Source organism: Grammomys surdaster, unplaced genomic scaffold (genome assembly GCF_004785775.1).
Source record: "Grammomys surdaster isolate TR1022 unplaced genomic scaffold, NIH_TR_1.0 1164, whole genome shotgun sequence".
Classification (NCBI taxonomy): Eukaryota; Metazoa; Chordata; class Mammalia; order Rodentia; family Muridae; genus Grammomys; species Grammomys surdaster.
The window spans coordinates 6,113,667-6,140,844 of NW_021605583.1; the positions used below are offsets into that span (position 1 = coordinate 6,113,667).

Genomic DNA, 27,178 nt, shown 5'->3' on the forward strand with positions numbered 1-27,178 from the left:
GATTAATATCTAGGCAAAGCACTCATACACATAAAATAATAAAAATAAATCTGAAAGAAAGAGAAAGAGAGAATGTTCCACAGACTTGCTTACAGGTACATCTGATGTGGTTCCTTCTTCCAAGTTCTGTCAAGTTGACAACCAAGATTAGTCATCACAATTACATTCTGGTGTGTGTGTGTGTGTGGTGTGTGTGTGTGTGTGCAACAGCACTTATGTGGATGTCAGAGGACAACTTTTGGGAGTTGGCTCTCTCCTACCACGTGTTTCTTGAGGCAGGAAAGAAAAGGAAAAGGAAAGGAAGAGTTCTGAACCCTCCTGACACTCCCTCTGAGTCTACCACACAGCCTGAGAAAAGTACAGCGATAGAGAATCAGGGAAGAGACAGCCCCAGATCAATCCCAGGCTCCGCCCACCTCCTCATCTCCATCCGCATCACCACACCCAGTGCTGAGTGTCCGCCACAGTGTGTCGCGAGTGGTACAATTCTTTCCACACACTTTTTCATGCAGTCCTCCATCCTCATCACACACACACACACACACACCTCCCTAATGTTTCCATAATGTCTTCTCCGACCTCGGAAGTGTCTAGCTCTATGAAGTAAGAGGCTGGTTTTGATTTTATCCTGCCAAGAGTCATCCTATCAGGACCTGGCTAGTCCGAGGGATGGCTTTTTCATGTTGTCATCACATCCACAGATGACAGGTTTCCCTTCATAAAATCCAGTGGTGGCTTAGAACCATCAACATTAAGCGTGCTGCCGAGAGTAAAAGGCGCCTACAGAAAAGGTCACGCTAATTGCAACTAAATATATTCAGTGTCCCTGAACAAGGAAACTCCCTTTTCCATAGTTTGTCCTTGTCACTGGCTTTCTGGACCACTGACAGGAAATCACCTAAGGTCAAAGCACAGGCTGATAAGGCACCCAGAAACCAGTTCTTTGAATTATAGTTGAAGACATTAGGATGTGGGTTGGGACACATGAGATTCACAGGCACATGATGTCTGTACCCAGAGGTCACTTGGGAGACATGCTACAGGGTTCTGTCTGAGGCCCAGCGGGGACAGCTGGGGATGTCATAGAAGATACATTTTGACTCAACATGAGGAGTCGGTTTCTAATTCTAAACACTAAATCATCCCACTCTGAGACATGACCTACCTTTCCCCTTTGCGTTTTACTTTATGGACGGGTCTCATCACATAGACCGCTGTAGCCTCAAACTCAAAATCTTCCTGTGTCATCCTCCCAAGTGCTTGGGTGACAGACATTCACCCTCACATCTGAGGAAACTTGATTTCATGAAGCAACTTTCTCCCCCTTGACTGTTTGATGAGGATGCTCTGGTCTCTTATTTTGCATTGCCTGGGGACGAGGGGCGGGTAGACTGAGGAGTGACTGGCTTGTCTTTCGAAGTCCCTTTCTACTCCTAGGAGATTCTCATGCTTTGTCTTTCCTGAGCAGTGCGCTCAGAGCAGCAGAAGCTGACGTGTGTCTGTTGCTGGGCAAGATGAAGTGGCGTAGAGCTGGAAGGATGAACGGTGCTTAGTCAGCTCCAGACCCAGCAAGCATTGAGGCCGTGTATCCCTGAGCAATACAGGACTAGATGTGCTAGAGGGGACTCCAGCCCCTTGTCCTGGCCTTCTTCCTCCTTAAGAGCAGTTTTTGGGGCCACCAAGATGACTCAACAGGGAAAGACACTTGCCACCAAGCCTGACCACCTGAGTTTGATCCCCAGGTCTCACATTCCCAAGTTGTAGGAGAGAACCAACTCCCGCAAGTTGTTCTCTCATCTCCATAGGCCCTCTCTCTCTCTCTCTCTCTCTCTCTCTCTCTCTCTCTCTCTTTGCTTCTCTCTCTGTCTCTGTCTGTCTGTCTCTCTGTCTCTGTCTCTCTGTCTCTCTCTGTCTCTCTGCTTCTCTCTCTGTCTGTCTGTCTCTCTGTCTCTGTCTCTCTGTGTCTCTGTGTTTCTGTCTGTCTGTCTCTGTCTCTGTGTCTCTCTGCCTCTGTCTGTCTCTGTCTTTCTCTCTATCTCTGTCTGTCTTTCTATCTCTGTATCTCTGTCTCTGTATCTCTTGTCTCTCTGTCTCTGTCTGTCTCTCTGTCTCTGTCTGTCTCTCTGTCTCTGTCTGTCTCTCTGTCTCTGTCTGTCTCTATGTCTCTGTCTGTCTCTGTGTCTCTGTCTGTCTCTATGTCTCTGTCTGTCTATCTCCCTGTCTCTGTCTGTATCTCTGTCTCTCTGTCTCTCTGTCTCTCTCTCTCTCTCTCTCTCTCACACACACACACACACACACACAAATAGCGCACCATATGTAGTGCCTTTGGGCACAATCTTACACTATCGTGAACTAAGTCAGGAAATGCCCTCCCATGGAAGAAAGCCCACCAGGACAAGACCTGGAGGGGAAATGGATCAATGTCCACCACAGGTCTTCATGAAAGAAGCAACTCTCAGGATGGGACAGAGCAGGGGCAGAGCGCGGGCACGGTGAACCTGCAGAGCAGCTATGACCGGAGCAGAGGATGACAAACGTGCAGTCAGGACGCTTGGGTGCAAGGCAAGGGATCCTGGGTAAGTCAGTTTCTGTCTCTGGGCTTCAGAGCCCTCTCGTGTGAAATTGGAGGTGTGGGGGGTGGCCTATGTGGCCACCCATGTCCTTTCTAACCAGGTGTCTACAAGTTTATTTGTGGTGAAACACCTTTTTTTCTGAGTCAGAGATGGCTCTGTGGCTGTGTTTATATTGCGCTCTTGTCTGGTAATTTCGTTTCACTTTTTTTTTCTTCTTCTAGTATTATCTTAGGGTTGTTCCCTTTGAAAATTTCTAATTTAACTCTTTCAAACTTGAGCTGGAAAGAGGGAGGGGGCAGAGTTCCTCCTCCATAGCTGGGCAAAAGGATGGCAGTCACAGATGGATCAGGTGCCCTGGTTCACCTGGGACTGAGGGGTTTCCCAGGGCAGGGGACTTTCTTTTGGTCTGGGCAAACTGGGGTGGTTGGTCACCTTAGTGATGAGGTAAGCGAGTGTCTACAGGAGGCTGGACGTACTCTTTTCTAACCCCTTTCTATGAGGAGTTTCCCAAGTCTATCTGCATCCCTCACAGAGGTCCAGGGAGCAGAAGGGAGGGGCTGCCTTCACACCAGACCTTTGGCCCAGTTCAGACCATGATTGCCAGGAAAGATGCTGAAATGCTTGGCTAGTACTGATTCTGCAGGGGGGAGTTTCCCTTTTTCTTAAAAAAAAAAAAAAAAAGAAAAGAAAGGGGAAAACACACACACACACACACACACCAGAAAAGACCCAGTGGAAAAAAAAAAGAGAGAGAGAGAGAGATGAGTTGAGAGGTAAGCAGCAAGCCCTCCCTGGCCCCAGGAGACCGCACATGGCTCATTTGTTTAAGCTCCCGGCTGACGCCTGCCACCTCTCCATAGGCACCGACACAGACCTTCTCAGCATCAGACAGCGACCAGCCTGGTGACGAAGAACTGCAGCTATGAACTACCCACTAACCTTGGACATGGATTCCATCACCTATAACATAGATGACCTGGTGAGTAGAGTCATGCGGCTCCTTGTTGCTCGGGTCCTGCTTGGAATTTTAAATATACTATGTCAAGGGAGAGGGGACAGCTTGGGAATCTCCCCACAAGGATTATAGAACATGGACAAACGCACGGGTACCTGCACTCTTTAGACTCGTATTGTTTGCCGTATCTGTTGCTCTTAATAGATGCCAAAGGGAGGTGGGAGACATGGGTCTTGCATCCCTCCCTTGTTGTATGACTGGGTACACAGCTCTGCCTCTTCCTTCTTAAATAGAGAAGCTTCTCTTTGTCTCTTTGGGTTACAATGGCAAGAAGGGGTTTTTTTGTTTGCTTATTTTGTTTTGGTTTTATTTGTTTTTTTGAGACTGGGTTTCTCTGTGAAGCATTGGCTGTCCTGGAACTCTGTAGCCCAGGCTGGCCTCAAACTCACCTGCTTCTACCTGCCAAGTGCTAAGATTAAACGTGTGCGTCACCACTGCCCGGCTGCAAGTTTTCTTGATGTCGGCTTGCCGGCAGTGCTAGTCAATCGGTCAGTGTGTAGTTGTTAGTGGGGAGAGGAGGGGTTGGTCGGGTACTCAGTTGGTAGATTGCTTGCCAAACATGCATGACACTAGGCTCTTCCTCCGCACACATACTTAGTATGGTGGTACACGCCTATAATCCTAGCATGAGAAAGAGGGAAGGAAGAGGCTTGGGAATTCAAACTCATCCTCAGCTAGCCTAGGATACACTGAGCCCTTGTCTCAAACAATGTATATGTAATTGTCCATCTTGCTGTATAATTTTATCATTAAGGCATAACACAGTATCCATCTGTGTTGGATGGAGAAGCTGAGAACCTAATCTTTGCCCTCAAACAGCGGACGGTCTAGACAAAAGGGAACTAATCCCTGGCTGGAAGCTTTTAGACAGTGATTTTGTATAGATGAAGAAAGTGGGAGACCAGATGGTGGCAAGGAAGAGGTTCCCAGTGACCAAAGTCACGCAGCAGGGGATGCTAAGCTGTATTACTCCTAAAAAGGTCTAGGAGCATGCTGCTTTGTCCTGGAAGGGACTGTCATCTCTAGAGATAAGGTATTCTTGGAAGAGTTTCTTAGGTGGGAGTTTGAGAGAGAGGGAGAGAGAGAGAGAGAGAGAGAGAGAGAGAGAGAGAGAGAGAGAGAGGATGATGATGATGCCCAGCACCCTCTCTGCCTCTGTCACCTGCCCAGTGTCTTCCAGTTAAGCACAGTAGCTCATTTAACTTGCTTGCTATTGGATGACCAAAGGACGCTGTTAGGAGCACTTCAAGTGGAAAACCCCAGGGCTGTGGGTTATGGGAAGCAGAGGACTTGGAACCTTCATCATGGTCTTCTTCTCTATGAGCTGCTTTCTGGGGCTAGGCCATGAAAACTCCAAACCCTGACCCCTATCAGCTCTCCTGCCCTAAGCACACCTTGAGGTGTTCCCCTTCTCTGCCAGCTCACCAGCATCTGTGGTCTGCTTTATAACTCTTCCCACTGTGTCCCTGGGCTTGCTGAGAGAAGCTCCTTCAGCCTGGTCTCAAGCTGAGAAGTGTCTGGCCTGTGGTGCTGGGGCTCATCACAGCAGGTCCAGCCTCATCACAGCAGGTCCAACCTCTACAGTTCAGCCCCAGGACCTGCTGTAGGTTTGCAGGACCAAAGCAAGATCAAAAGTTAGGGCCTCTTATTGGAAAAAAAAAATGTTTAAATCTCAGAGACTTATAATGCCAGCACCCAAAAGGCTCAGGCAAGAGGACTATGAGTTTGAAGTCAGATTTAGGCTACATAGAGACTCTGTTTCAAACAAACAAGCCAACAAACAAACCCAAATTTTTTTTCAAGACAACAGAAAGCATTAAACAAAGTATGAAGCCCTTCTAAGTGCAGAATCCCCAGGACTGCCCAAGTGCCATCCCATGATGCCAGCTGAACCTAGTCAGGGTCTAGGCCAGACCCCTTTAAAACCTAACCATTCTCCAAGGGAGTGTGCTCCCTCCCTTCTCCTCACCCCTGCCTCCGGCTGCCCCGGATTTGGTTAGCTGGTATCTTCTGCCCTCAAGCTGACCATCAGCTCTGACCCACTTGAATGCCTTTGTAACCACCTGGAGACCTGGCCATTCCTGGCTTCTGAGAAACCTCAAGAGTTTCCCCTGACTGCACGCCTCACATCACTGCGTGACCTACTAGAGACAGGTGGTAGTGGGGACCAGAGGGACAGCAGGACGTGCTCATGACATGAAGCAAACCTACATTTCAAGGAGAGAAGCATGGCAACTTTTTTCATGACACATATCAAACCCAAGGCCCTGAGCTATATGCCCAGACATCATTTAGGGTCTAGCTAGGAGTCTGGGGGTTCTAAGATAACCCTGTCCCTGGAGTCCTTCAATCAGGCACATTCTTTCTTCACCTACCTCCCACTCTCTTCAAGGGTGGTTGTCACTCTGAAACACTGATCCTCCTTTTAGCCCCGCTCACCTTCCAAAAGGCTGTGACTGGCCTTGGCACATTGCCCTAATCTGTCATAGCATACATGTCCTGGAAACAACAGAACCGGCAGAAAAGTTTAGTATTAGTGGCTTATCAAGTTTCTGTTTTGCTCTGTCTGACTGTCTGTCTGTCTGTCTGACTGTCTGTCTGTCTGTCTGTCTGTCATACTGGAATTGGAAATCGAGGCCCCCTGCATCCCCAGCTCTCCCAAGGAGCACTTCCTGCCTTGTGGAAGACACTTGGAAGGACTGCAGGCTTGGTTTAATGCTTTCTGTTGTTGTCTTGAAAAGATTTGGAGGGAAGGGGGGTGTTTGTTGGCTTGTTTGTTTGAAACAAGAGTCTCTATGTAGCCTAAATCTGGCTTAGAACTCATAGTCCTCTTGCCTGCGTCTTTTGGGAGCTGGCATTATAAATCCCTGTGGTCTTACATTTTTCTCAGGAGTCTGCTGAGCTTCTCCCAGTGACTTTATTTCCCACCCCTCACTCCTTGTCTTTGACCCAGCTGGTCACTGGTCCACTTCTCCAGATCAATAGGTTTAACATTCCCAACTTTTGAGTTATGAAACAACAGTCTTAATAAGTCAACCATTCCTTTGTCCTAAGTTTTTTGGGTTGTTTTTTGTTTTTTGTTTTTTGTTCTTTTTAAAGATTTATTTATTTTATGTATATGAGTACACTGTCATTGTCTTTAGATACCAGAAGAGGGCATCCGGTCCCATTACAGATGGTTGTGAGCCACCCATGTGGTTGCTGGGAATTGAACTCAGGACATCTGGGAGAGCAATTAGTGCTCTTAATCGCTGAGCCATCTCTCCAGTCCTGTTTTTTGTTTTTACATTTGTTTATTTATAGTCAACAGAGGACAACTTGTGGGGCTCAGTTCTTTCTTTCCAGCATCTGTGTTCCAGGGACTTCACTCAGCTTTTAGGCTTGATGGCAGGTGCCCATTAAGAGTCTCACTAGCTACTCTTTTTTTATTATTTTTAATGACTTAACTAATTTTGAGACAGGATTTTTTTTTTATTTGCCTTTTTGAAACAGGGTTTCTTTGTGTAGCCCTGCCTATCTGGAAACTCATTCTGTAGACCAGGCTGGATTAAAACTTAGAGATCTGCCTGCCTCTACCTCCCGAGTGCTGGGATTAAAGGTGTATGCCACCACTGTCATCTGAGACAGGATCTTTCTAAGTAGTCCTCCCTGTCCAGGAACTTGCTCTGTAGATCAGGCTGGCCTTGAACTCGTAGAGATCTGTCTGCCTCTGATTCTCAAGTGCTGAGATTAAAGGTATGCTCTTCTATTCCCCGCCCATCATTTTTATCAATGAATTTTAATTACTGTTATTATTATATTATTTTTGTGTGGTGTGTGTGTGTGTGTGTGTGTGTGTGTGTGTGTGTGTGTACAAGGTGCAGTGACCTCTGTGTGGAGGTCAGAGAACAATGTTTCAGAATTCTCTCTTTCTATCATGGGTTCCAGGGAACAAGCAAGAAGCTCAGGCCATCAGTCGGCAGGCTTGTATAACAAGCACCTTTACCCACCGAGGCCCTTTTGTCCCTTGAACTCAAAGATCACCTTTGACCACTCACACACCTGCTGGCTTACGGCAGGCAGCTAATCCTTACGAGTGCAAGATCTGTTTTTTTGGGGTTTTTTTTGTTTTTGTTTTTCGAGACAGGGTTTCTCTGTATAGCTCTGGCTGTCCTGGAACTCACTCTGTAGACCAGGCTAGCCTCGAACTCTCGAACTCAGAAATCCGCCTGCCTCTGCCTCCCAAGTGCTGGGATTAAAGGCGTGCGCCACCACCGCCCGGCACGAGTGCAAGATCTGAACAAAACTTCTTGATGGCTAAGAGCCAGGAAGAAGAACCCTGGCACCTAGAGTAGGTATGCCCAGAAGTCACCCCACTCTGACAAGGTGGGTCCATGTGGACCTGGAGGAGATTCTGTCCTCCAGGATCGTGTCACACCTCATATCAGAGGTCCTCAGCGGGGCATGTCTGGAACCCGGCCCTCAGGAGGTGAGGCTGACATAGAACGAGGTGAAGTTGCTCTAAGTTTCCCTTCTATGACCCTTCCTCATAGATGACGACTAAGAGCCATGAACTCAGTGTGACCAGAGCATCACAGGTCACAGTCTGTCCACACACAAGTGTCTCCGTTCAGCAAGGGAGTAAAAAAGAAGAACCAAAACTCGCTTAAGCTGTTTCTGGGCTTTACCTTGGTGGAGGGGAGGGTCCCCCCTTTCTAACCACGTGAAAAGTCCCACAGAAGCCCCGGGTAGAGGAAGCCTCAACTGAGGGTGGTTAGAGGGCTCAGAAATGAGGGGAAACCTGAAGCCAGCCTTCGAGGGGTTGCATTAGGGGGAATCTAGGTTCTGTCAGTCAGATCCCACAGACTACACTTGGAACACACCCCTACACAAGAGACACAGTCTGCCTGGTCCCATTCCTTTGATAGACACATAAAAAGCAACAGGTATTTGGGATGCAAAGTTAGAATACAGGAATGAGTTTCTTCTGGGAATGAAAGACAAAGTATTTCACATCTGTACTGTCCCAGAAGGTCCAGCAAGATGGCTCAGTGGGTAAAGGTGCTTGCTGCCAAGCCTGACGACCTGAGTTTAATCTCAAGTCTCATATGGTGAAAAGACAGAACCAACAACCTAAGTTTTCCGCTGATCTTTTTAAATGTGCACACAGCGATAAATATCATTTTTTTTAAAAGCAAGTGTTATCTCAAGAGTCAGTTCTAAGAGGTTACTGGGAGACACATGTGCATGTACCTTGACTATATGACCCCATGTTCACAGTGTAGACAGACATTGGTTCTCAAGCTGAACTCACTTTAAACCTAAAGATGTGACAAAGAGGTAGTAGTTCTTCCGTGTCTCCCCCAGAGCCAAACATGATGGCAACAACCTAAGTATGTAAGAAAATGAAGCAGAAGGGTCAGAATATTTAGGGCTAGCTTGAACTCCAGGCTAACCTGGGCTACACAGTGATATCCTGTTTTTAAAAATACTAAACACTGAGGCTGGAGAGATGGTTCAGTGGCTAAGAGCACTTGCTATTCTTCCAAGTTCGGTTTCTAACACCCACATTTAGTCTGATGGTCTCTTCTAGACTCCAAGAACACACACACACACACACACACACACACACAGAGAGAGGGGGGGGGGTAAAATTAAATCTTTTGAAAAAATACTAAATATCAAAAGCACTGCATACTCCTCATGGCCACACCCTCAGGCGGAGATGGAAGAGGATCTGGTAGGCTTGCTTCTTTGGTGGAAAAGAAGGACACAGGGCACATGGCAAACCAGAATCCTCAAGTGTCTCTGGGGAATGGGGCCTTCTGAAAGAAGAGTGTTGAGAAGAACAGATCTACACACCCATGACCCAGTCTCACTCCTATCGACTGTGCCCGCTGTGAACTACTGAAGGCTGAAATGGGAGATAGCCTGCTCGCCCACTCCCAGATCCCAACTAGTGACTGGAAATACTCACACAGGGTTATGTCTCACATAAAAGGAAACATAAGCTCAGCAGGACCTGGAAACACAAGCTTCTAATCCCAGCTACTCAGGAGGCTAAGGCAGGAGGATTGAAAATTCAAGACATTGGCTACAGAGTTAGTTCAAAGCTGGCCTGGGCAGCTTAGGGACATGACACTGTCTTAAAACAACGAGTAAGGGCCAGGTGGTGCCTGTGTACAACTTTAATCCCAGCACTCCAGAGGCAGAGGCAGGTGGATCTCTGAATTTGAGGCCATCCTGGTCTACAGAGTGAATTTCAGGACAGCCAGGGCTACACAGAGAAACTCTGTCTTGAAAATACAAAAATTGCCGGGTGGTGGTGGCGCATGCCTTTAATCCCAGCACTTGGGAGGCGGAGGCAGGCGGATTTCTGAGTTCAAGAGTTCGAGGCTAGCCTGGTCTACAGAGTGAGTTCCAGGACAGCCAGGGCTACTCAGAGAAACCCTGTCTCAAAAGACAAAAAAAAAAAAAAAAAAGAAAGAAAGAAAGAAAGAAAAGAAAATACAAAGTAAGGGTTAGAGAGATGGGTCAGTGGTTAAGAGCACTGATTGCACTTCCAGTGGTCCTGAGTTCAATTCCCAGCAACCACATGGTGACTCACAACTATCTGTAATGGGATCTGATGCCCTCTTCTGGTATGTCTGAAGATAGTGACAGTGTGCTCATAAAATATTTATACATAAAATAAATACATGTTTTTTTTAAATCCACATCTATTTTTTAAAAACACACAAAACAAAATTAAGTAGTTATGCTTTCAAGTTCAGATACAAGAGGATCCCTGGAGGTTCTGGAGGAATGGCTCAGCAGTTAAGAGTACCGGATCCTCTTTTAGAGGTCCTGAGTTCAATTCCTAGCACCTACATGGTATAACCTGATATAACTGCAGTTCCATGGGATCTAACACTCTCTTCTGGCATGTGCAGGCTCATGCATGCGGGCACAAACACCTGTACACATAAAGTGAAAGTAAAATAAAGAATTTCTTTTAAAGCAGGGTGGGGCGGGGTGGGAGGTGGGTCCTGGCACTCACTGGTCAGCAAGTGTAGATAATCAGTGAGTTTAAGGTTCAATGACCTTGTCTCAAAAGATAAGGTGGAGATTAATAGAAGTAGATACCTGGGCTGGAGAGATGGCTCAGTGGTTAAGAGCACTGACTGCTCTTCCAGAGGTCCTGAGTTCAATTCCCAGCAACCACAGGGTGGCTCACAACCATCTGTAATGGGATCTGATGCCCTCTTCTGGTGTGTCTGAAGACAGCTACAGCGTATTCATCATGTATATAAAATAAATAAATAAAATCTTTTAAAAAAGGAAGAATACACCTAATATCTACCTCTGGTCTACACACACACACACACAATCACAATCACAATAGCTTGTCTAGCTTGTAATACTGCTCTACAGAGAGCCAGCGAGAACATGCCCTGGAACATGCACAGGAAGCCCTGTAGGCTTCTCAAGTCTGGGGAATGGAGTAGTCCTGTGGGCTAAAGAAGCAAAGAGTACTGTGGGAGGGGAGCCAAGACCATGCTAAGAAGCAGCTCGAATCTGTCCACGCGGGGCATGACAGACAACCAGAACATCAGTGACCAGCAGAATGGATAGTCAGGGTCCCGACTTTCCTGAAGCAGGAACTCTGCCCTTGCACTTGAGCTCAAAGACGTCCCACTGCTGGAGAGTTGTCCCCCCATAGACTGAAGCCACTTGGTAGCTTCTGCCCATTTCTCTTGGTCTATACCTGAGGCTCACATTAGATTCCAGCTGTCTCCTTCTAACCAAAGGCCCTTCCCAGCTCTTGACGACAGTTCCAAATGGACTTCAGGCTTCTTCCTATTTCCTGCATTCTGGAAATGCCTTTGCAGGGCAGGATTTTCCAAACCTCTCAACAGAGCCAACTGACCTGCTGAAGGGTTCATCTTATCTAGAAAAAGACAATAACAGCCTGGACACCCAAGATATGTGTGTGTGCGCGCGCACTTGTGCGTGTCTGTCTGTCTGTCTGTCTGTCTGTCTGTCACTCTGTGTATGTGTGTGGTGTTTGAGTCAGGGTCTATGTATGCTAACTAGGCTGGTTTCAAACTCATGGGCTCAAATGATTCGTCCGACTCAGCTTCCCAGCTAACAGAGACTACCGGCTACACCCCAGCCCAGCTCGCTAACTTGCCGCTGCAATAATTCTACTTGGTGAACATGGGCCCCTGGTCTCTGCTTATGGAGGATTCTGCATCATTGGTGTTCCCCATGAGTGCTAGAAGAAACTCCAGAGTACATCCTTGAGGCATGTTCCCCAGCCTGCTCCCAGTGAAATCCAGTGAGCAAACCCTAGCAGACTCCCTGCTAGACAGCTTGAGGCAACAAAGGAACTTCGTTACTTAGGAAAAAAAAAATACATGGGGTTTAGAGACTTTGCTTGTCCAGGGAGAAACCCCACTCCTGTGTAGAGGGAAGAGGAGCCTGTGTGGTTCCCATCAAAGGAAGAGCATTTTGTATCTCTTATCTCTTCTCCTCACCCTTACACACAACAGGACCAGTTTCCCATCCCCCTGCCTCAGAGCTCACAGTGCTTTCTAAACACATTCCTAGCTTCTGTCTGGTATCGTTCCAGGCAGCATACTCTCCCGTGGGGTATGCATTCCTACAGCTTGCTTGGAAGCTGACTGTGCTGTTTGAGTACCTGCCTGTGCAGCGTGGCAGTATGGTCCCATCTGGGCGTGTGTCTATGTTTATATAGAATGTGTGTTGCCCATCACAGTGGGGGTACACATGAGGGTTTCTGATGTCTTTTATAGCCAAGAACGAGTGGGCCATTCATCTTATTACTAACAATGCACTCTTCCCAGTGCATTAGCTAGACCAGTGCTCTTTGACAGCATCTTTCCACCAGGCCAGAACCAACCTTACCTAAGGCCTCTCTCTACGGTTTGACGGAGAGGAGTTCCCAAGCACCTGTGTATGGGAAGTGGTTTTAACACTGTCAGAACTCCAAAAACGTTTGTTTGACACCTTCTGTTGATACATACCAGACTAGCTTCCTCCCACCTTCCCCTCCTCTGAGGACTTTGCCAAAACAATACCTGTTGGCATGGAGGAAGAGACAGACCCTCGCCCCCTTACCTGTTCCTGTGGGAATGTCACACTGCTAGAACTTTAAGTGGAAAAGAAGCCCATCAGCCTAGATTCTTTGTAGGATAAAAACTTGAGCCATTATCATGGAAGGGCTCTGGGCCCAGAAGGGCTGGCTAGACTCACATGCTCCCCTGGACGGTTCAGCTGCTACAAAGGTGAGTCAACATCACATCTCCACCATCTGCCTGATGCCTGTGCTCTGCACGGGGACAGTTCACCCCACAGCTGCCCCTCCATCTCCTACTGCAGAGTCAAGAGTCAAATAGCTCTACTCTATTCTACTGGAAACAACTCCCTAAAGGGATAGAGAATACCCAAGTTAGACCCCAGAGGCAGAATTTACAGATAGATGCAAAGGTGTAGATCCCTGCTGAGCCGCAGACAGCTTGGAATTCCAAGCAGAAGGAGCCAAGAAGGATGTAGGAAGATGGGGTCAACTTGGGGGCCTTGAAGGAAGTCAAGAGCTTAGAGATGCAGGCTTGAATAAAAGGAAGAGCTTAAACAAAGGTGACAGGAAGCTGCCTGGGCTGCTGGGGACAGGCAGCTGGTAGCATGCATACCTGAGGTATAGCATGTCTGGTGCAATGAACCTGTAGTAAGATGTGGCACATCAAAGGAGTGTGCATTTGGGAGACATTTGCTTATTTTTTATTTTTGCAGGGTTGAGGCTCAAATTCTGGGCCCTGTATATGCCAGGCAAGCATCTACCTGCTGAGCTATACCCCCAGCCCTACTTTAGAGAAAATGCAAAGGCCTTCTATCTGGGGCATTGAGACACTATCCAACAGGTCCATTGTTTTCAAACGAGTTGTGGGACCATTCTCTCACACATAGGCTCTGTCTTTGTACACACTAGGCAAGGGCTCTACCACAAAAATGTACAGCCCCAAGCCGGGTGGTGGTGGCGCACGCCTTTAATCCCACCACTTGGGAGGCAGAGGCAGGTGGATTTCTGAGTTCAAGGCCAGCCTGGTCTACAGAGTGAGTTCCAGGACAGCCAGGGCTACACAGAGAAACCCTGTCTCAAAAAACAAAAACAAACAAAAAAATGTACAGCCCCTTTTTTGTTTGTTAGTTACAGGGATCTAACCAGCACAGGCCAGTCTGCAACTCATGTAGATGAAACTATCTTTGATCCCTTGATCCTCTGGCCCTTCTCTCCCGTGTTAGGATAACAACCTGAGCCACTATGCCTAGCCATTGCCTATGTTTGCTTGCTTAGTTGGTTGGTTTTCACCATAGAATCAAAAGTGAAGAACCCTAGTTTAAAGGCGAGAAAAGGAGCTGCAAGATCTTAACCTAGGGACTCCTGTTAGCTCGGCTCGGCTCATCCCCAGGACCTAGCAATGGCTTACAACAACCATCTGCTGCCATTACCTGCCGCTGAGGTGTGGATGGCTTAGAAAAGGACTGCTTGGCTCTCTTTCTCTCTGTTCCCTCCTGTTCCCGGTTGATCTCTCCCTCCCCCCCCCACCCCCCACCCTTTCTTGTCCTTCTCTCTCTCCCCTTCTCTGCCCTCATGGCTCTGCTCCCTTCTGTCTGTCTCTACCCCTCCTCCAGGCCCTCGCTCCCCTTCCTTCCACCACTAAACGTCTTTCATACCAGATCTGTTGCATGGCATGGTTTCTCAGGGGACACCTTGGTATGGGCTCCTCATTATATTCCATAACAACTTCTGCTGTGGTATACCTACCACCCCGGGCCATTTTGCTGTATGGATACCCTATTGTTAGTTCTGAAATTAAGCCATGTGAGTTAAATGTCTTTCCCTAAGAGGACAGACACACCATAAACTTCATTTCCTTCCAAGTATGTGTTGAATCCTGCTGTGTGAAACTTGACTTGACCCATTTTTCTGCTAGTGGACATTATCATCAAAAATGGCTTTTTATAAATGGTTTTACTAGCCAGGCAGTGGTGGCACACTTGGGAGGCAAAGGCAGGCAGATTTCTGAGTTCCAGGCCAGCCTGATCTACAGAGTGAGTTCCAGGCCAGCTAGGGCTATACAGAGAAACCCTGTTTTGAAAAAAAAAAAAAACAAAAAACGGTTTTACTATTGTATATGATATCAGGAAAGCAAGACAAAAGACACCTATTTCCGTTTTGTTTTGTTTTGTTTTGTTTTTTCAAGACAGGGTTTCTCTGTATAGCCCTAGCTGTCCTGGAACTCACTCTGTAGACCAGGCTGGCCTTGAACTCAGAAATCCGCCTGTCTCTGCCTCCCAAGTGCTGGGATTAAAGGCGTGTGCCACCACTGCCCAGCAAGACACTTATTTCTTACAGGTTACTGGGATCCATTAAAGGACTCTGAGCAGGGCACTGGATCTACAATACCTGCGTAGGTGTAGTTATTTGACCGTGTAGGTGTAGATTTGGTTTGTTTGGTTTTGAGACTGAGTCTGGCTATACTGACAATGGAACTCAAATCGTGGGCATATACCATCCTCCCACCTCAGTCTTCTGAGAAGTGAGGGGCTGGGGTCTGAGTATGAGGACACTCACCGGGTCCACTGCATAAGAAGTGGAAAAGAACAGACGAGATAGTAAGTAAAGGACCCAGAAGGCCGGAGCAATGGCTCCGCGGTTGAGAGCACTTCTACTCTTGCAGAGGACTGGGGTTCAATTCCTAGCACCCACATGGTGACTTATATCATCTGTAACTCCAGTTCCAAGGGAACCAAGTGCCTTCTTCTGACCTCCGTGAGCACTAGGCAGTCACATGGCACACATACATACACGCGGGCAAAACACTCATACACGTAAAATAAAAAGTTTTAAAGTCCAATTTTGGGCTGGAGGGATGGCTCAGCGGTTAAGAGCATGGACTGCTCTTCCAGAGGTCCTGAGTTCAATTCCCAGCAACCACATGGTGGCTCACAACCATCTATAATGGGGATCTGATGCCCTCTTCTGGTGTGTCTGAAGATAACAACAGTATACTCACATACATGAAATAAATAAATCTTAAAAAAAAAAAAAGTCCAATTTTTAAAGAATGAAAGTAAAGGACCCCTAGAGGGACAGGATGAGGTGAGGTGATGGCAGATGACAGGACACTGTAGAGGTGGTCAATACTGTTGCCATTGTACCATGTGTTCCCGTCCCCTCTGAAAAAGCCACCTGCCCTAGGGATCAAAAGACCGAGATGGGGAATCAGTTTACCCATCAGGGGAAGTGAGTGTGTCACCTACAATCAGTGTGCGCAGTGGCAAGAAGGTAACCAGTGAACCAACCTGGTCAGCACAGAGACTAGACTGCCAGAGCCTAGAGGACAGAACACCCCACTGTCTCTTACCTCCCTGGGGCCCATCATTTATACCACTGTCTTTTGGATCCGGGTGTAATTGGTTTTGTATTGCCCAGGGAGGGTGTAATTGGTTTTGTATTGCCCAGGGTGGAGGTTGATCAGGGCAGGGCAGGAAGACCAGAGTTGGGAGCTGAGGAAACGCAGGTGCAGGGCAGCTGTGAGTGAAAGGTATGAAAACAGGCACCCTGTCTTCCTCTGTGGTTAGCAGGCAAACAACCTGAGAGCTGGGGCGATGGAGGGCAGTGACAGATGGGAGGATGCGGAGGTAGGAACTTCCGGAGATATAAAACAGGCACGCCCCCTTCATTTCCACTCAGAACGTGCTTCCTCCCTTCCCCGAGCCTGGTCTCCTTATGTGTGACTCATATTTGCCTCTGCTGCCGGGTTCCTGTGCCTTGGGAGTTTGCCCTCTGCTTGGGAAGTAGCTGGAAACTTAGGCTCCGCCCCTTTTCCCTGCAGCCTTTGGAGGGAAGTTCGGGTAGCGTCCCGCAATGTAGAGATATTGATTGACTCTGAAGACAGGCACATGTGCCTTTAAGCAAACCTCTTTTTCGAGCAAGACACGTCTGTAAAATAAGAGTAAGAGTACATACTTGTGTGGATTAAACCAGATAGGAGGCCGTTTCCTCAGTTTCAGCAATAATCAAGACAGGAAGACGGAGAGAAATTAAGAGGAAGTAAGCAAGCCACATCAGCACCCAACCATTCCACACTCCCCACCCCCAGCGGGATCTTAGCTGTACTACCCACTGTCCTTACAGAATTGGAATATTGACTTCTTGTTACGATCAGGTCAGTCCTGACTGCAATCCCTAAGCCTTCCACCTCTAAGAACACGCTACCACTTTGTGGGTGATTACTGGTCCCGTCTGCATACAAAAACAAAAACAAAACAAACAAAAAACCCTGAAGTTTCCGTTTCAGACCAGGGACGTGACTCAGTGGTGAAATACTTGCTTAGCACTCCTAAGCCCCGCCCCCCTGTCCCGCCCTCCCCCAGGTTACATCTCCAGCACTACTAAAAAATTAGAAGAAAACATTAAATTTAAGAACCAGGGCATGGGGGGGGGCCTGTCCCTTTAATCTCAGCACTCAGCAAACAGAGACCACTCAAATCTGAGGTCAGCCTGGTCTACATAGTAAATTCCAGGCTAGCCAGGGCTATAGAGGGAGATCCTGTCTAAAATAAATAAGTAGAAGGAAGGAAGGAAGGGGAAAATGGCATGATTTGTTTAGGACAGGCCAAGGGGAAATGGAACAGGGCAGACAAAAAGCAGTTCGCCTGGAAGGTCAGGAAACATCACAGGTAGCTTGCTCTCAGAGAGAAGCGATATGGCCTGCGTTCTCATTTTTCTTCCTCTTTGTCCTCGCAGTACAAGGAACTGGCCATCTACAGTAACAGCACAGAGATCCCCCTACAGGACAGTAACTTCTGCTCTACGGTGGAGGGACCCCTACTGACTTCCTTCAAGGCAGTGTTCATGCCTGTGGCCTACAGCCTCATCTTCCTCCTGGGGATGATGGGAAACGTCCTGGTGCTGGTGATCTTGGAGAGGCACCGGCACACCCGGAGTTCAACCGAGACCTTCCTGTTCCACCTCGCAGTGGCAGACCTTCTCTTAGTCCTCATCCTGCCTTTTGCAGTGGCTGAGGGCTCTGTGGGTTGGGTCCTAGGGACCTTCCTCTGCAAAATTGTGATCGCTCTGCACAAGATCAATTTTTACTGCAGCAGCCTGCTGCTGGCCTGCATAGCTGTAGACCGTTACCTGGCCATCGTCCATGCCATCCACGCCTACCGCCGCCGTCGCCTCCTCTCCATCCACATCACCTGCACGGCCATTTGGCTGGCCGGTTTCCTGTTTGCCTTGCCGGAACTCCTCTTTGCCAAGGTTGGCCAACCTCATAACAATGACTCCTTACCACAGTGTACCTTTTCCCAAGAAAACGAAGCGGAAACGAAAGCCTGGTTCACCTCCCGTTTCCTCTACCACATCGGGGGCTTCCTGCTACCGATGCTCGTGATGGGCTGGTGTTACGTGGGGGTGGTACACAGACTACTGCAGGCCCAGCGGCGCCCTCAGCGGCAGAAGGCAGTCAGGGTGGCCATCTTAGTGACAAGCATTTTCTTTCTCTGCTGGTCGCCCTACCATATTGTCATCTTCCTAGATACGCTGGAGAGGCTGAAGGCTGTGAACAGCAGCTGCGAGCTGAGTGGCTATCTCTCTGTGGCCATCACCTTATGTGAATTCCTGGGCCTGGCCCACTGCTGTCTTAATCCCATGCTCTACACCTTCGCCGGTGTAAAGTTCCGCAGTGACCTGTCTCGGCTTCTGACCAAGCTGGGCTGTGCTGGCCCGGCCTCCCTTTGCCAACTCTTTCCCAGCTGGCGTAAGAGTAGTCTCTCTGAGTCAGAGAATGCTACCTCACTCACTACCTTCTAGATCCCAGAAGTCTCAGCACCCACCTCCGTTTCTGTTTTCCTTGGGAGGATAAAGTGGTGGTGGAAACCCGTCCAACATGAGCTGGGGTTAGTGTCCCCAGATGGGACAGCTAGACGAACTCTCTCTAGAATGTCCCTAAAGTTCTTCTGCCAGCCCTCGGGCTAGACTAGAGCCACAGGAGTGGAAAGCAGCCCAAAGGCAAAGCAAGCAATATCCAGACCACCTGTATCACGTTAGAGGAAGAGAACTCCACACACCCCCCATCCTAATGAGCTAAAGCCAAGACTCAGTTCTATTTCTTCCTGGCCATAGGGAAAACCACCTCTGCCTGTGGCCCACAGTCCCATCTTCCTCCTGATTGAGCCCAGACTCTCCTCCCAGAATGTATTCCATCCTCTTAAAGACTGCCACAGCCACCCAGTACTCCTGTACCACTGAGGGATGGATAGCCAGCTGGCGGCAGACTGTGGCCTTAATGTGCCTGTCTCCTAAATACAGACTCCATGCCAGACTGTCAACTGTGCCTTTCTCTTAACCAAGCAGAAAGCTGAAACAGATCTACTTTAGGTAGCTGTCTGGCTCCAACCAAACCAGCATTGGATCAGCCCCACATTACTGGATCTTGGATTACAGACTGAGGGCAAGTTCCAGAAGGTCCTGGAAGCTAGCCAGTATCCTAAGAGGAGTAAAGGGCAAGCCAGCAGGAAAGAGGCCCAGTGGAAAAAATGGAAAGACATCTTTTCCAGGCTCCAAAGAAGAATGAGTACAAATCAGACCCGGCTGTTTTCACTACCCATGGACCAAAGCTTCCAGACTGGAAGGGAGAGGAGACCCAGGGCCCTAGTGGATCCTGGGCACTGATGGGGAAGGAGGCCAACTTGCCTGGGGAAAGTAAGATAGAAAAGTAGTCTTAGCCTCAGGAGAGGGGACACCTAGCTAAGAGAATGAAGACAGAGGTTCCTGTCCTCATTAGGTAGAGGCAATGTAAGAAGCCAACCTGGGCAGACAAGTCCCCAAGCTCCAGGAAGCAGTACCTTGCCCCTGGGAGGGTACTACTCAGATGGAACCAGAGGAAGCTGCTCCACGCCTGCTTAGGGGAAGCTAGCAGGCAATTCTGAGCTCTGCTTCCTCCTAGCCACTGATCTGGGAGGGGTGGGGGTGGGAAGCAGAGTTGCCTGGTGCCACTCAAGCCAACCACACAAGCTCCCTGGGGGACCCCCGCTGGGGAAATCAATGCTACAGCTTCAGAGACTATATCCTCATTGCAGAATGGTGGAGACACCTGGGGATCCCCTTTTCTGTTCCCAGCAGCCAGCTGGGTAGAGGCAAAACCAGACACAAGAAATAAAAATGCAAGAGATGGCATTTTTTTGAATTTTCTCTTTTTAATAAAAAGGCACCTATAAAACAGGTCAATACAGTACAGGCAGCACAGAGACCCCCGGAACAAGCCTAAAAAGTGTTTCAAAATAAAAACCAGGAAGATGTCTTCACATATTGTATTTATATATTTATATTTTATATATATATTTATATAATGGTACAAAATGGCTGGGGTGTGGCCATGGATGGAGGGGAGAAGGCTGGCCTGTGGAGATCACCTTGGGAAGCTAGTGGAGGTGGGAGACGAGAGGGCACCAGAAGGGGGCATCAGGCCCTTTGTGGCCTGAGCCCTCTCCTTGGAGCAGGGCAGGCTAGGGTGGGGATATGGGTGGGGGCACAAGGCCCAGATGGAAGCAGGGAGGGGCAGTGTCTGGCAGCAAGGACAGGTTTCCACCCACCTCTCAACACAAGAGACCTTGGCTCGGATCCCTGGGAGGGGCAGGGGAAGCCAAGGGCCTGCAGCCAGCTCTGGAGGGGGCTTGGTGCCTGACCCGGCTGACGGTGGACAGCACCAGACTGGGAGAAGTGGGCACAAATTCCCTTTGTATTACAGCTGCCAAGGCAAAACCAGGCCCTGCAGGTCAGAAAGGCTGGAGACAGGGCTCTGGTAAAAGACACCCTGTCTAGAATGGCCCTTGGCCCTGGAGGCAGGACAGGAAAGGCCTTAGCCAGGGAGCTGCCCGCCACCTTACAAGGCAGGAAAGGACGTGAGGGAAGCAGAAGTAGTTTACTCCTGGAGCCAAAGGAGACAAAACACCCATTCCTGTATGGCTTAGGTCTGACCAGTGGCGGGTGAGGGGCTCTCCTGGGAAGTCAGAGGGGAGGCAGTGGCTGGGCCTGGTGGGCATAGACAGATCTGGTACATGGCCCTGAGCCCTGGACAGAAGGACCTTGCCAGAGAGTAGGCAGGCAGGGGAGGCAGCAGGATGTTCTCCCCGACACGGCCTCCCCTCACTCCGTGCTAGAGGCGGAGGCTGGAGGGCCAACTCTGTTCCTTCCTTCTTTGGTGAGAAGCAAGTGGTGGTTTCTGGAAGAGTCCAAGCCCTGAGGGGTTACCTGGCCCAAGGCTACTGTAGCCAGGGTCCCAGCATGCTAACCCCTCCATAGCTCCATTCTAAGGGGCCACACGCTGCCCCTTCCTTCTCTCCTTTATCCTAGAATGGGGACAAAGGGCTTCAAGTTCTGGCTAAGTTGTAGCAGCAGAGGCACCCAGGCTGGGGGCCCTATGTCACTGGTGTGGGTAAACACATGTACATGTGCACACCTGCTCTCCGGAAATCACTCAGCAGCAGACAGGCGGCCATCGTAGAGGGAAGGGGGAAATTCTCGGCCCTCAGGGGCTCACCAAACAGAAGCCTAAGATGGTCTGACCTCGTTTTATAGGTGGGACGTATGGAGGGTGCGTAGGACTGGATGTCTCTGGGTCCAGGGGAATGGAGGGTGTGATCATTTGAAAGAAGGGGAAGGTTTTTTTTTTCTTCTTCTTAATCTTTTTTTCTTGTGTGTGACTTCTATCAAAACACAGAAATACGGCACACGCACAAACCGGCACAAACCGGCACAGAAGCGCAGCTCTATTTACAGCTCCGCTGGCACCTGCCCTCCTGGCCATCTGCCTGCAGGGGGCGCGCGAGAGGAGGTCAGCCGCGTCAGGAGAGGGGAAATGAGGCAGAAGGAAAACGGGGTAAAAAGCAGAGAGACCGGGAAGAGAGAAACGGACCTGAAGCCCTGGCCAGGTTTGACAGTCCTCCTCTCTCCCCGAGGACCCCCAAAACATAGCTGAAAGCGGGGAGGTGCAAAGACAAAGGGAAATAGAAGCTCCATAGGAATACGGGGGGCAGGGGAGGAGCAGTCCTGGTGGCAGAAATGGAACAAACCCCAATTCCAACTCCTCACCCAACACTTGCCGCTTCCCCCTAAGCTGCCAGCACATCGCGTTTCCACAAACACCACTCCCCACACAAGCCCGTTCCCACCCCTCCACCCTACCCCTGGACCCAGGCCATCCATCCCAACACTGGAGTAAAAACAAAACTTTTTAGAGTTAACGTATTTTCAGTATCCCCAGCCCCAGACCGAGGGGCCTGCTAGAAGGGTAGATTGGCCATGCCGCCCGGCGTTGGGAGGTAGCCCATCTGGCTGTCCAGAGACACACTGCGCTGCCGCAGAGGGTGGGACACCATGAGGTTCTGCTGGGGTGGGGGGCCCATGAGGGAGCCCTGTGGGGAGAGCATGTGGGGAGGCTGGGTGTAGACCTCGCCCCCGCCACCCCTCTGCTTCATCAGCATAAAATTCTGCTGGGTCATGAGGCCTTGTGGAGGTGACATGACCCCCTGGTGCAGGCCGTGGGGCACCATGCCCTGCTGTGGGGGCACACCTGTCCTGCCCAGCAAGGACATCTGTCCAGGGTGGCACATGGACATGCTGAGCCCCCGCTGGACCCCCTGTTGGCCTGGGAGGTTGGGGGGCCGAGACGGGGTCTGCTCTGCCATCATGTTCTGCAGGTTCATGAGATGCAGATTGGGGGGCTGGGCCTTGGGGGGCTGGTTCTCGCTCTTGGGGAAGTACTGGAGGGTGCTGCTTGGTTTCTCGGAGGGGATGATCCTGGATAAGTCGAACTCAGGAATGCCGGTAGGGGTGGGCCGGATCACCTCACTCAGCTCTGGGTCATTCAGTACCGATGCCACCCCAGGGAGCACCCCGGGTGGGTATGTGTCGCCCATGCGGCCAGCCATGCCTTTGCCCAACAGGTGCTGCTGGGGGGGTATGGGACCAGGTGGCTGGTTGGGCAGGTCCTCAGGGGGCAGGACTATGCCTGAAGAATAGTGCTGCTGCAGGCCAGGTCCCCCAGCCCCGGAGGGGGCCATGGCACCATGGGGTTGCTGCAGCCGAGGAGGAAAGGACATCATCTGGGAAGAGTTGGGGACAGGGCCGCAGGGGGTATTTAGGGAGTCTGGGCCTCCTGGGGCCATCATCATTGAGTTCTGAGAAGGGCCCCCAGTCCCCTGGGCATTGGGGTGCAGTGGAATGTTGGACCCCAGAGGGGTGGGGGAGGGCAACATCGTAGGTGGAGGCTCATGGGACAGGGGCTGCTGGCCTGGCATGTTCATGCCCATGGGGCTCTGGGCAGCAGCAGGGTTCATGTGCATCTGGTTGGGCTGGTTATTGCTGATACCTGTGGGGGGGAAAGAATGGGGCATTAGAGGCTACGCCACCCGACCTGGAAAGGAGCCTCCCAGTCCTTCCCCAGCCCACTAAAGGGCTCTGGGCTGGGTTTCACTAAGTGATGGGAAGTAATTGTTGTTAACAGGCCCCAGAGCTCACACCACCCCATGACCAGAGACTGTGGAAGCTAGCAGAAGCCTGCACGTCCACAGGGGCAATTCCTAAGCAAATCCCACTGTTGCCACTCCCAGAGAGAGTTTTCCCTCCTCGCACCTGGCCCGGAGCCCTGCGGGGGTGGGGGTGGGGGAAGCAGCGGCCGGTCGGGCAGCAGCTCGTCGTCTGAGGTGGCAATGGTCTTGATGGCATTGTGGTAAAGCGGGGTCGAGCTGGGCATGGCATACTTGGACATCTGAGACATCATCAGTGACAGAGGGTTCTGGGAAGGCGCAGGGTCTGGGGAGGATGTGAAGGGTAGGCTGGGATTCATGAGGCCGCTGGAAGGGTTGGCAGGAGGAGCCGAGGAGCTGTTCCGGGGGCCGCTGGGTGGGAGGGCACCTACAGAAGTGGAGACAGAGAAAGACAGCAGGGGTCACTGGCCAGGTTAACTTGCCCCAAATCTCCACCTCACTTCAGACACACTCCTATCCCACTGACCGCGGGCTCCTGTGGTCCCTATGGCCCACACATCTCTAAGCAGTCCCCGCAGTGGGGAGAGACCAAGTACCAAGCGGAGCTCTGTGTAAAAGGCTCTGGCAAAACTGTCACCACAGTCCCTGCAGGAACCTACCCGCCACCACGGCTCCCACCCAAGTCCACCTAAGTCACTCACCCTGTTCCATGTTGCCCAGGGTAGAGGAAGAGTTTATGTTGAGAGGTGGCTGCTTATTCTGGGAGACCCCAGGACTAGGCATGGCTGTCTTGGGAGAAGCGACCCAGCCCGGAGAAGGCACCGCCATGGAGGGAGACTTGAGCCTGCTGGGTGAGCCAGTGGGTGAGCGTACACTGAGGGAAGAGCTGAGGACCTGGGGTGACTTGAGTGGCCCTGGTGGGTTGGCAGAAGGCAAAGGGACCATCTGTGAGGGAGTCTGGGGTGACTTGAGGTTGGCAGATGGTGAGGTGACCAGGGGGGAGTGCACCTGGCTAAGGGTTGGTGACTTCAGATGCCCCATGCCTGGTGAGCCCATCTGGTTAATACTGATGGAGAGATCTGAAGGCCGCCTGCCTAGCCCCCTGTTGGGGGCTGAGTGAACAGACCCAGGAGGATTGGATGCAGGGGGCAGAGGCATATGGCTGAGCCGGGCGGTACCCACGGTGCCCATGGGCACTGAACTCTGATCAGGGCTGAACATGTCTGGAGTGTTGCCCATGTCCTGGGGCATGGCTTGGTAGGGTCCCTGACCCCCAGAGAATCCCTGCTGGCCCTGGTTGGGAAACTGTGACGGCATGAGCATCTTCTGGGGACCCCCCATCATGGCACTACTGTTCTGGGCCCGAACCCGAGCCATCTCTTCAGGACTGAGGCCCTGGGGACCCATCATGTCTCCTGGGCCTCGCATCTTCTGTGACATCAGCATCTGCTGCTGCGGTGTCATCTGCACGTTCAGATTCATGTTCATGTTCATGTTCACGTTCATGTTCATGTTGAGGTTGCCGGGCCCCATCGGCGGGTCGACCTCCCGCAGCCCAGACTGTCCCATCGGAGGGCTCAGGAGGCCGCGGCCTCCACCGAACTCTATGCCCATGGGAGTGCCAGCCAGCCCATCTCCTCCGGTCATCTGTCCCGGGAACATGGTCGCGTCCATCTGTCGATGTGCCTGAATCATCCGTTCCATGTCCATGCTCTGTCCCATGCCACTACCTGCCATGCCCAGGGGACGCTGCATGCCCATGGACCGTTTCTCTAGCAACTGGTGCCTCAGAAGCTCCTCCCGGACACGAGGGGTCATGAATCGCTCTGCCTCGCCCTGCCCGCCTGGATAGGGCACGACATTCTGGGCGAAATTGCTGGGTCCCCCAATAGGGGGCAAGTCTTCATTCCAGGCCATACCTGGCCTCACAGGTCTCTGCATGGCGTTCACGGGTACTTCCAGGGGCATACTCTGCATACCTCCAAATCCAGGCACCCTTTGCATCTGGTTGCCTGGGAAACGGGGGCCGGGGAAGGGAGGTCCAGGTCGGAGCTGCATGGGGTCTTGGACATCCATAGGTCCTCGGAGCTGTGCACCCATTCCGGGTGGCCACTGATCCCCGGGTTTGCTGTGGTAAGGAGGTGGGGGCCCCCTCCCCATCATGCCTCCCATTCCCACCATGTCCTGCAGAGGGCGGCCCCCGTGCAATCCAATCTGCTCCTCTTTCCGCCGCTTCTCCTCGTAGTACTCTTCCTGCAGTTTGCGCCAGGCCACCTGCTCGGGCGTCAGACTGTCCTGGCCCAGCCGCTGCATCATCATGTTCATCTGCTGTCCCATGTCCCCACCCTGAGGGTGCCCCGGCACTTCATGCTCCAGCGGGGGGCCTCCTAGGCTCTGTGTCTGTGAAATCATTGACTGCAGAGGCTCCTCGTACTTCTTCAACCCCCCAGGAGGGGCGGAGGGAGGCTGCTGCTGAGCGGCAGAGGGCGCTTGTGCCGGTGGGCCTCCCTCACCAGCTCCTCCAGGGGGCCCCTTGAGGAAGGGTTCAGTCTCCCCACTACGGAGCAGCAGCCTCTCGATGTCTCGCAGGGTCTGGAGGGAGCGCTCGCGGTGCTCCAGCTGCTCTTTGGACAGGCCCTCGGAGCCCACCAGGTTCCTCTGCCCATTTCCAGTGGGCGTGGCCTCCCCCAATAGGGTTGGACCAGGGGCACTGCCAGGGTCTCCTCCAGGAGGCAGAGGGTTGTTAGCAGTGGTAGCCGTTGGGGTGTTAGGGTGGGTGCCTCCAGTGCCACCACCCGTGCTGGCAGCTCCCACTGAGTTGGGGGCCAGGTCCTGATTGGTGTCTTCAGGAGGCCCCTCCGGGGGCAGAGCAGGAGGGGCACTGCCAGGGGCTGAGGGTGGCGGTGGCAATGGAGGTGGCTGGGACTGTGGTGTACCTGCTGATGGCGTATTCAGGGGTAGTGGTTCTGGGGTGGGTGGCACTTTAGGGGCCTGCAGGAAGACAAAGGTAAAGAATAAGACAGATAAGGGGGACATCCCAACCTATCTCAGAGCCAGGCAGGCCACCACACTCACCTGATCCAGCTTGGCCCGGGGCACATTCTGCTGGTGGTAGGCGAGGATGGACTCTGCCCGGCCCTGCAGCACTGCCTCTGCAGCCCTGCAGAGAGGAGCAGTCACGGGCAGCTCAGAGACGGGCAAAAGCAGGCCCGCCATCACCCACCAACCTTGTCAAAGGCGCACATATAGGCCCCCCTATATGTGCGCCGCCCCCGCCATACGCTCAGGCCGGGCGTGGGTAGACGAAATCCCCTCACCCCTCATCTCTCCCAAAGACTTACGTGTTGGCCAGATGGGTGGTGAAGACATAGACGAACTGTGACGGGGGCTTTCCTGGGACGCCCCCACCGCCACCCCCAGGAACGTCTGGCCGAAGGCCTGGAGGGGGGCCATGTTGGGGGCCTGGTGCACTGCTGTCACTGAGGGGCAGTTGGGCAGTTTGGCCAGGACCCAACTGTGGGGTCACCATGGCTGGGTCTGCCACATTACAGTCTGCAGGAGGAGAGAGAAGGACAGCAGGTGAGCCGCCCAGACGTGGAAAGGAGGGTCAGCTCCTGCCCTGGGACACTCACTGCCTCAAGCCCCGGCCCAGAGGGTCATTTGTCCCCACGGTCTCTGTGTTTACCAGCCTGACTTTCCAGTGCACCTGCCCTATACGAACCTTTGCCCAAGATGGCCAGAATGCAGAACGATGACCATACAGAGAGGAAAGAGAAAACATGGCCGAGACCCCACAGCTCTGCTCTGTTCTGCTCTAGAACACACTATGCTCGCTTCCCCACCTTTCTCTCTCTCTCTGTATGTGTGTGTGTATGTGTGTAAATATACTGTCTAATGACCCGGCAAAGGCAGGGAGGACGTAGTAACTGATGATTCAAACCACAGACAGATTTTCATCCTACCCCACGATTCACTAACTGTGATTTCACAAAACATAGCATTTGTCTAAGCCTCAGTTTCTTCACCTACAAAATGGAAACACTACTCAGCA

The 27,178-nt window shown here is 51.3% G+C and overlaps 2 protein-coding genes across 6 annotated transcripts in view; one reads left to right on the plus strand and one right to left on the minus strand.

Moving 5' to 3' along the window:
- The first annotated feature begins 2,502 nt into the window (after positions 1 to 2,502).
- On the plus strand, positions 2,503 to 19,816 carry Cxcr5 (C-X-C motif chemokine receptor 5). Of its 2 annotated transcripts, XM_028783830.1 has the most exons (3): positions 2,503 to 2,576; positions 3,434 to 3,552; positions 17,384 to 19,816. In XM_028783830.1, the coding sequence occupies exons 2-3, from the start codon at positions 3,496 to 3,498 to the stop codon at positions 18,449 to 18,451; spliced, it is 1,125 nt and encodes a 374-aa protein (XP_028639663.1). In that variant the 5' UTR covers positions 2,503 to 2,576; positions 3,434 to 3,495; the 3' UTR covers positions 18,452 to 19,816. The 2 variants fall into 2 exon arrangements, with proteins under 2 accessions (XP_028639663.1, XP_028639662.1); XM_028783829.1 differs by lacking the exon at positions 2,503 to 2,576 and having other exon boundaries at positions 3,365 to 3,552.
- Bcl9l (BCL9 like) overlaps positions 19,815 to 27,178 on the minus strand; it is a 29,224-nt gene continuing 21,860 nt past the window's right edge. For all 4 annotated transcript variants that reach the window (XM_028783827.1, XM_028783826.1, XM_028783828.1 and 1 more), the window contains 5 exons: positions 26,469 to 26,679; positions 26,203 to 26,287; positions 23,829 to 26,118; positions 23,273 to 23,554; positions 19,815 to 23,009 (listed from right to left, as the gene is read on the minus strand). In XM_028783827.1, the coding sequence (XP_028639660.1) occupies positions 21,922 to 23,009; positions 23,273 to 23,554; positions 23,829 to 26,118; positions 26,203 to 26,287; positions 26,469 to 26,679 (3,956 nt within the window). In that variant the 3' untranslated portion in view covers positions 19,815 to 21,921. The remainder of the gene's footprint in view (positions 23,010 to 23,272; positions 23,555 to 23,828; positions 26,119 to 26,202; positions 26,288 to 26,468; positions 26,680 to 27,178) is intronic.

What these genes read in the sequence shown, in the direction of transcription:
- Cxcr5 (XM_028783830.1), top strand. Translation starts at nt 3,496, where the DNA reads ATGAACTACCCACTAACCTTGGACATGGATTCCATCACCTATAACATA. An exon ending in CCTATAACATAGATGACCTG is followed by an intron (nt 3,553 to 17,383) that starts GTGAGTAGAGTC and finishes TTGTCCTCGCAG; the next exon opens with TACAAGGAACTGGCCATCTA.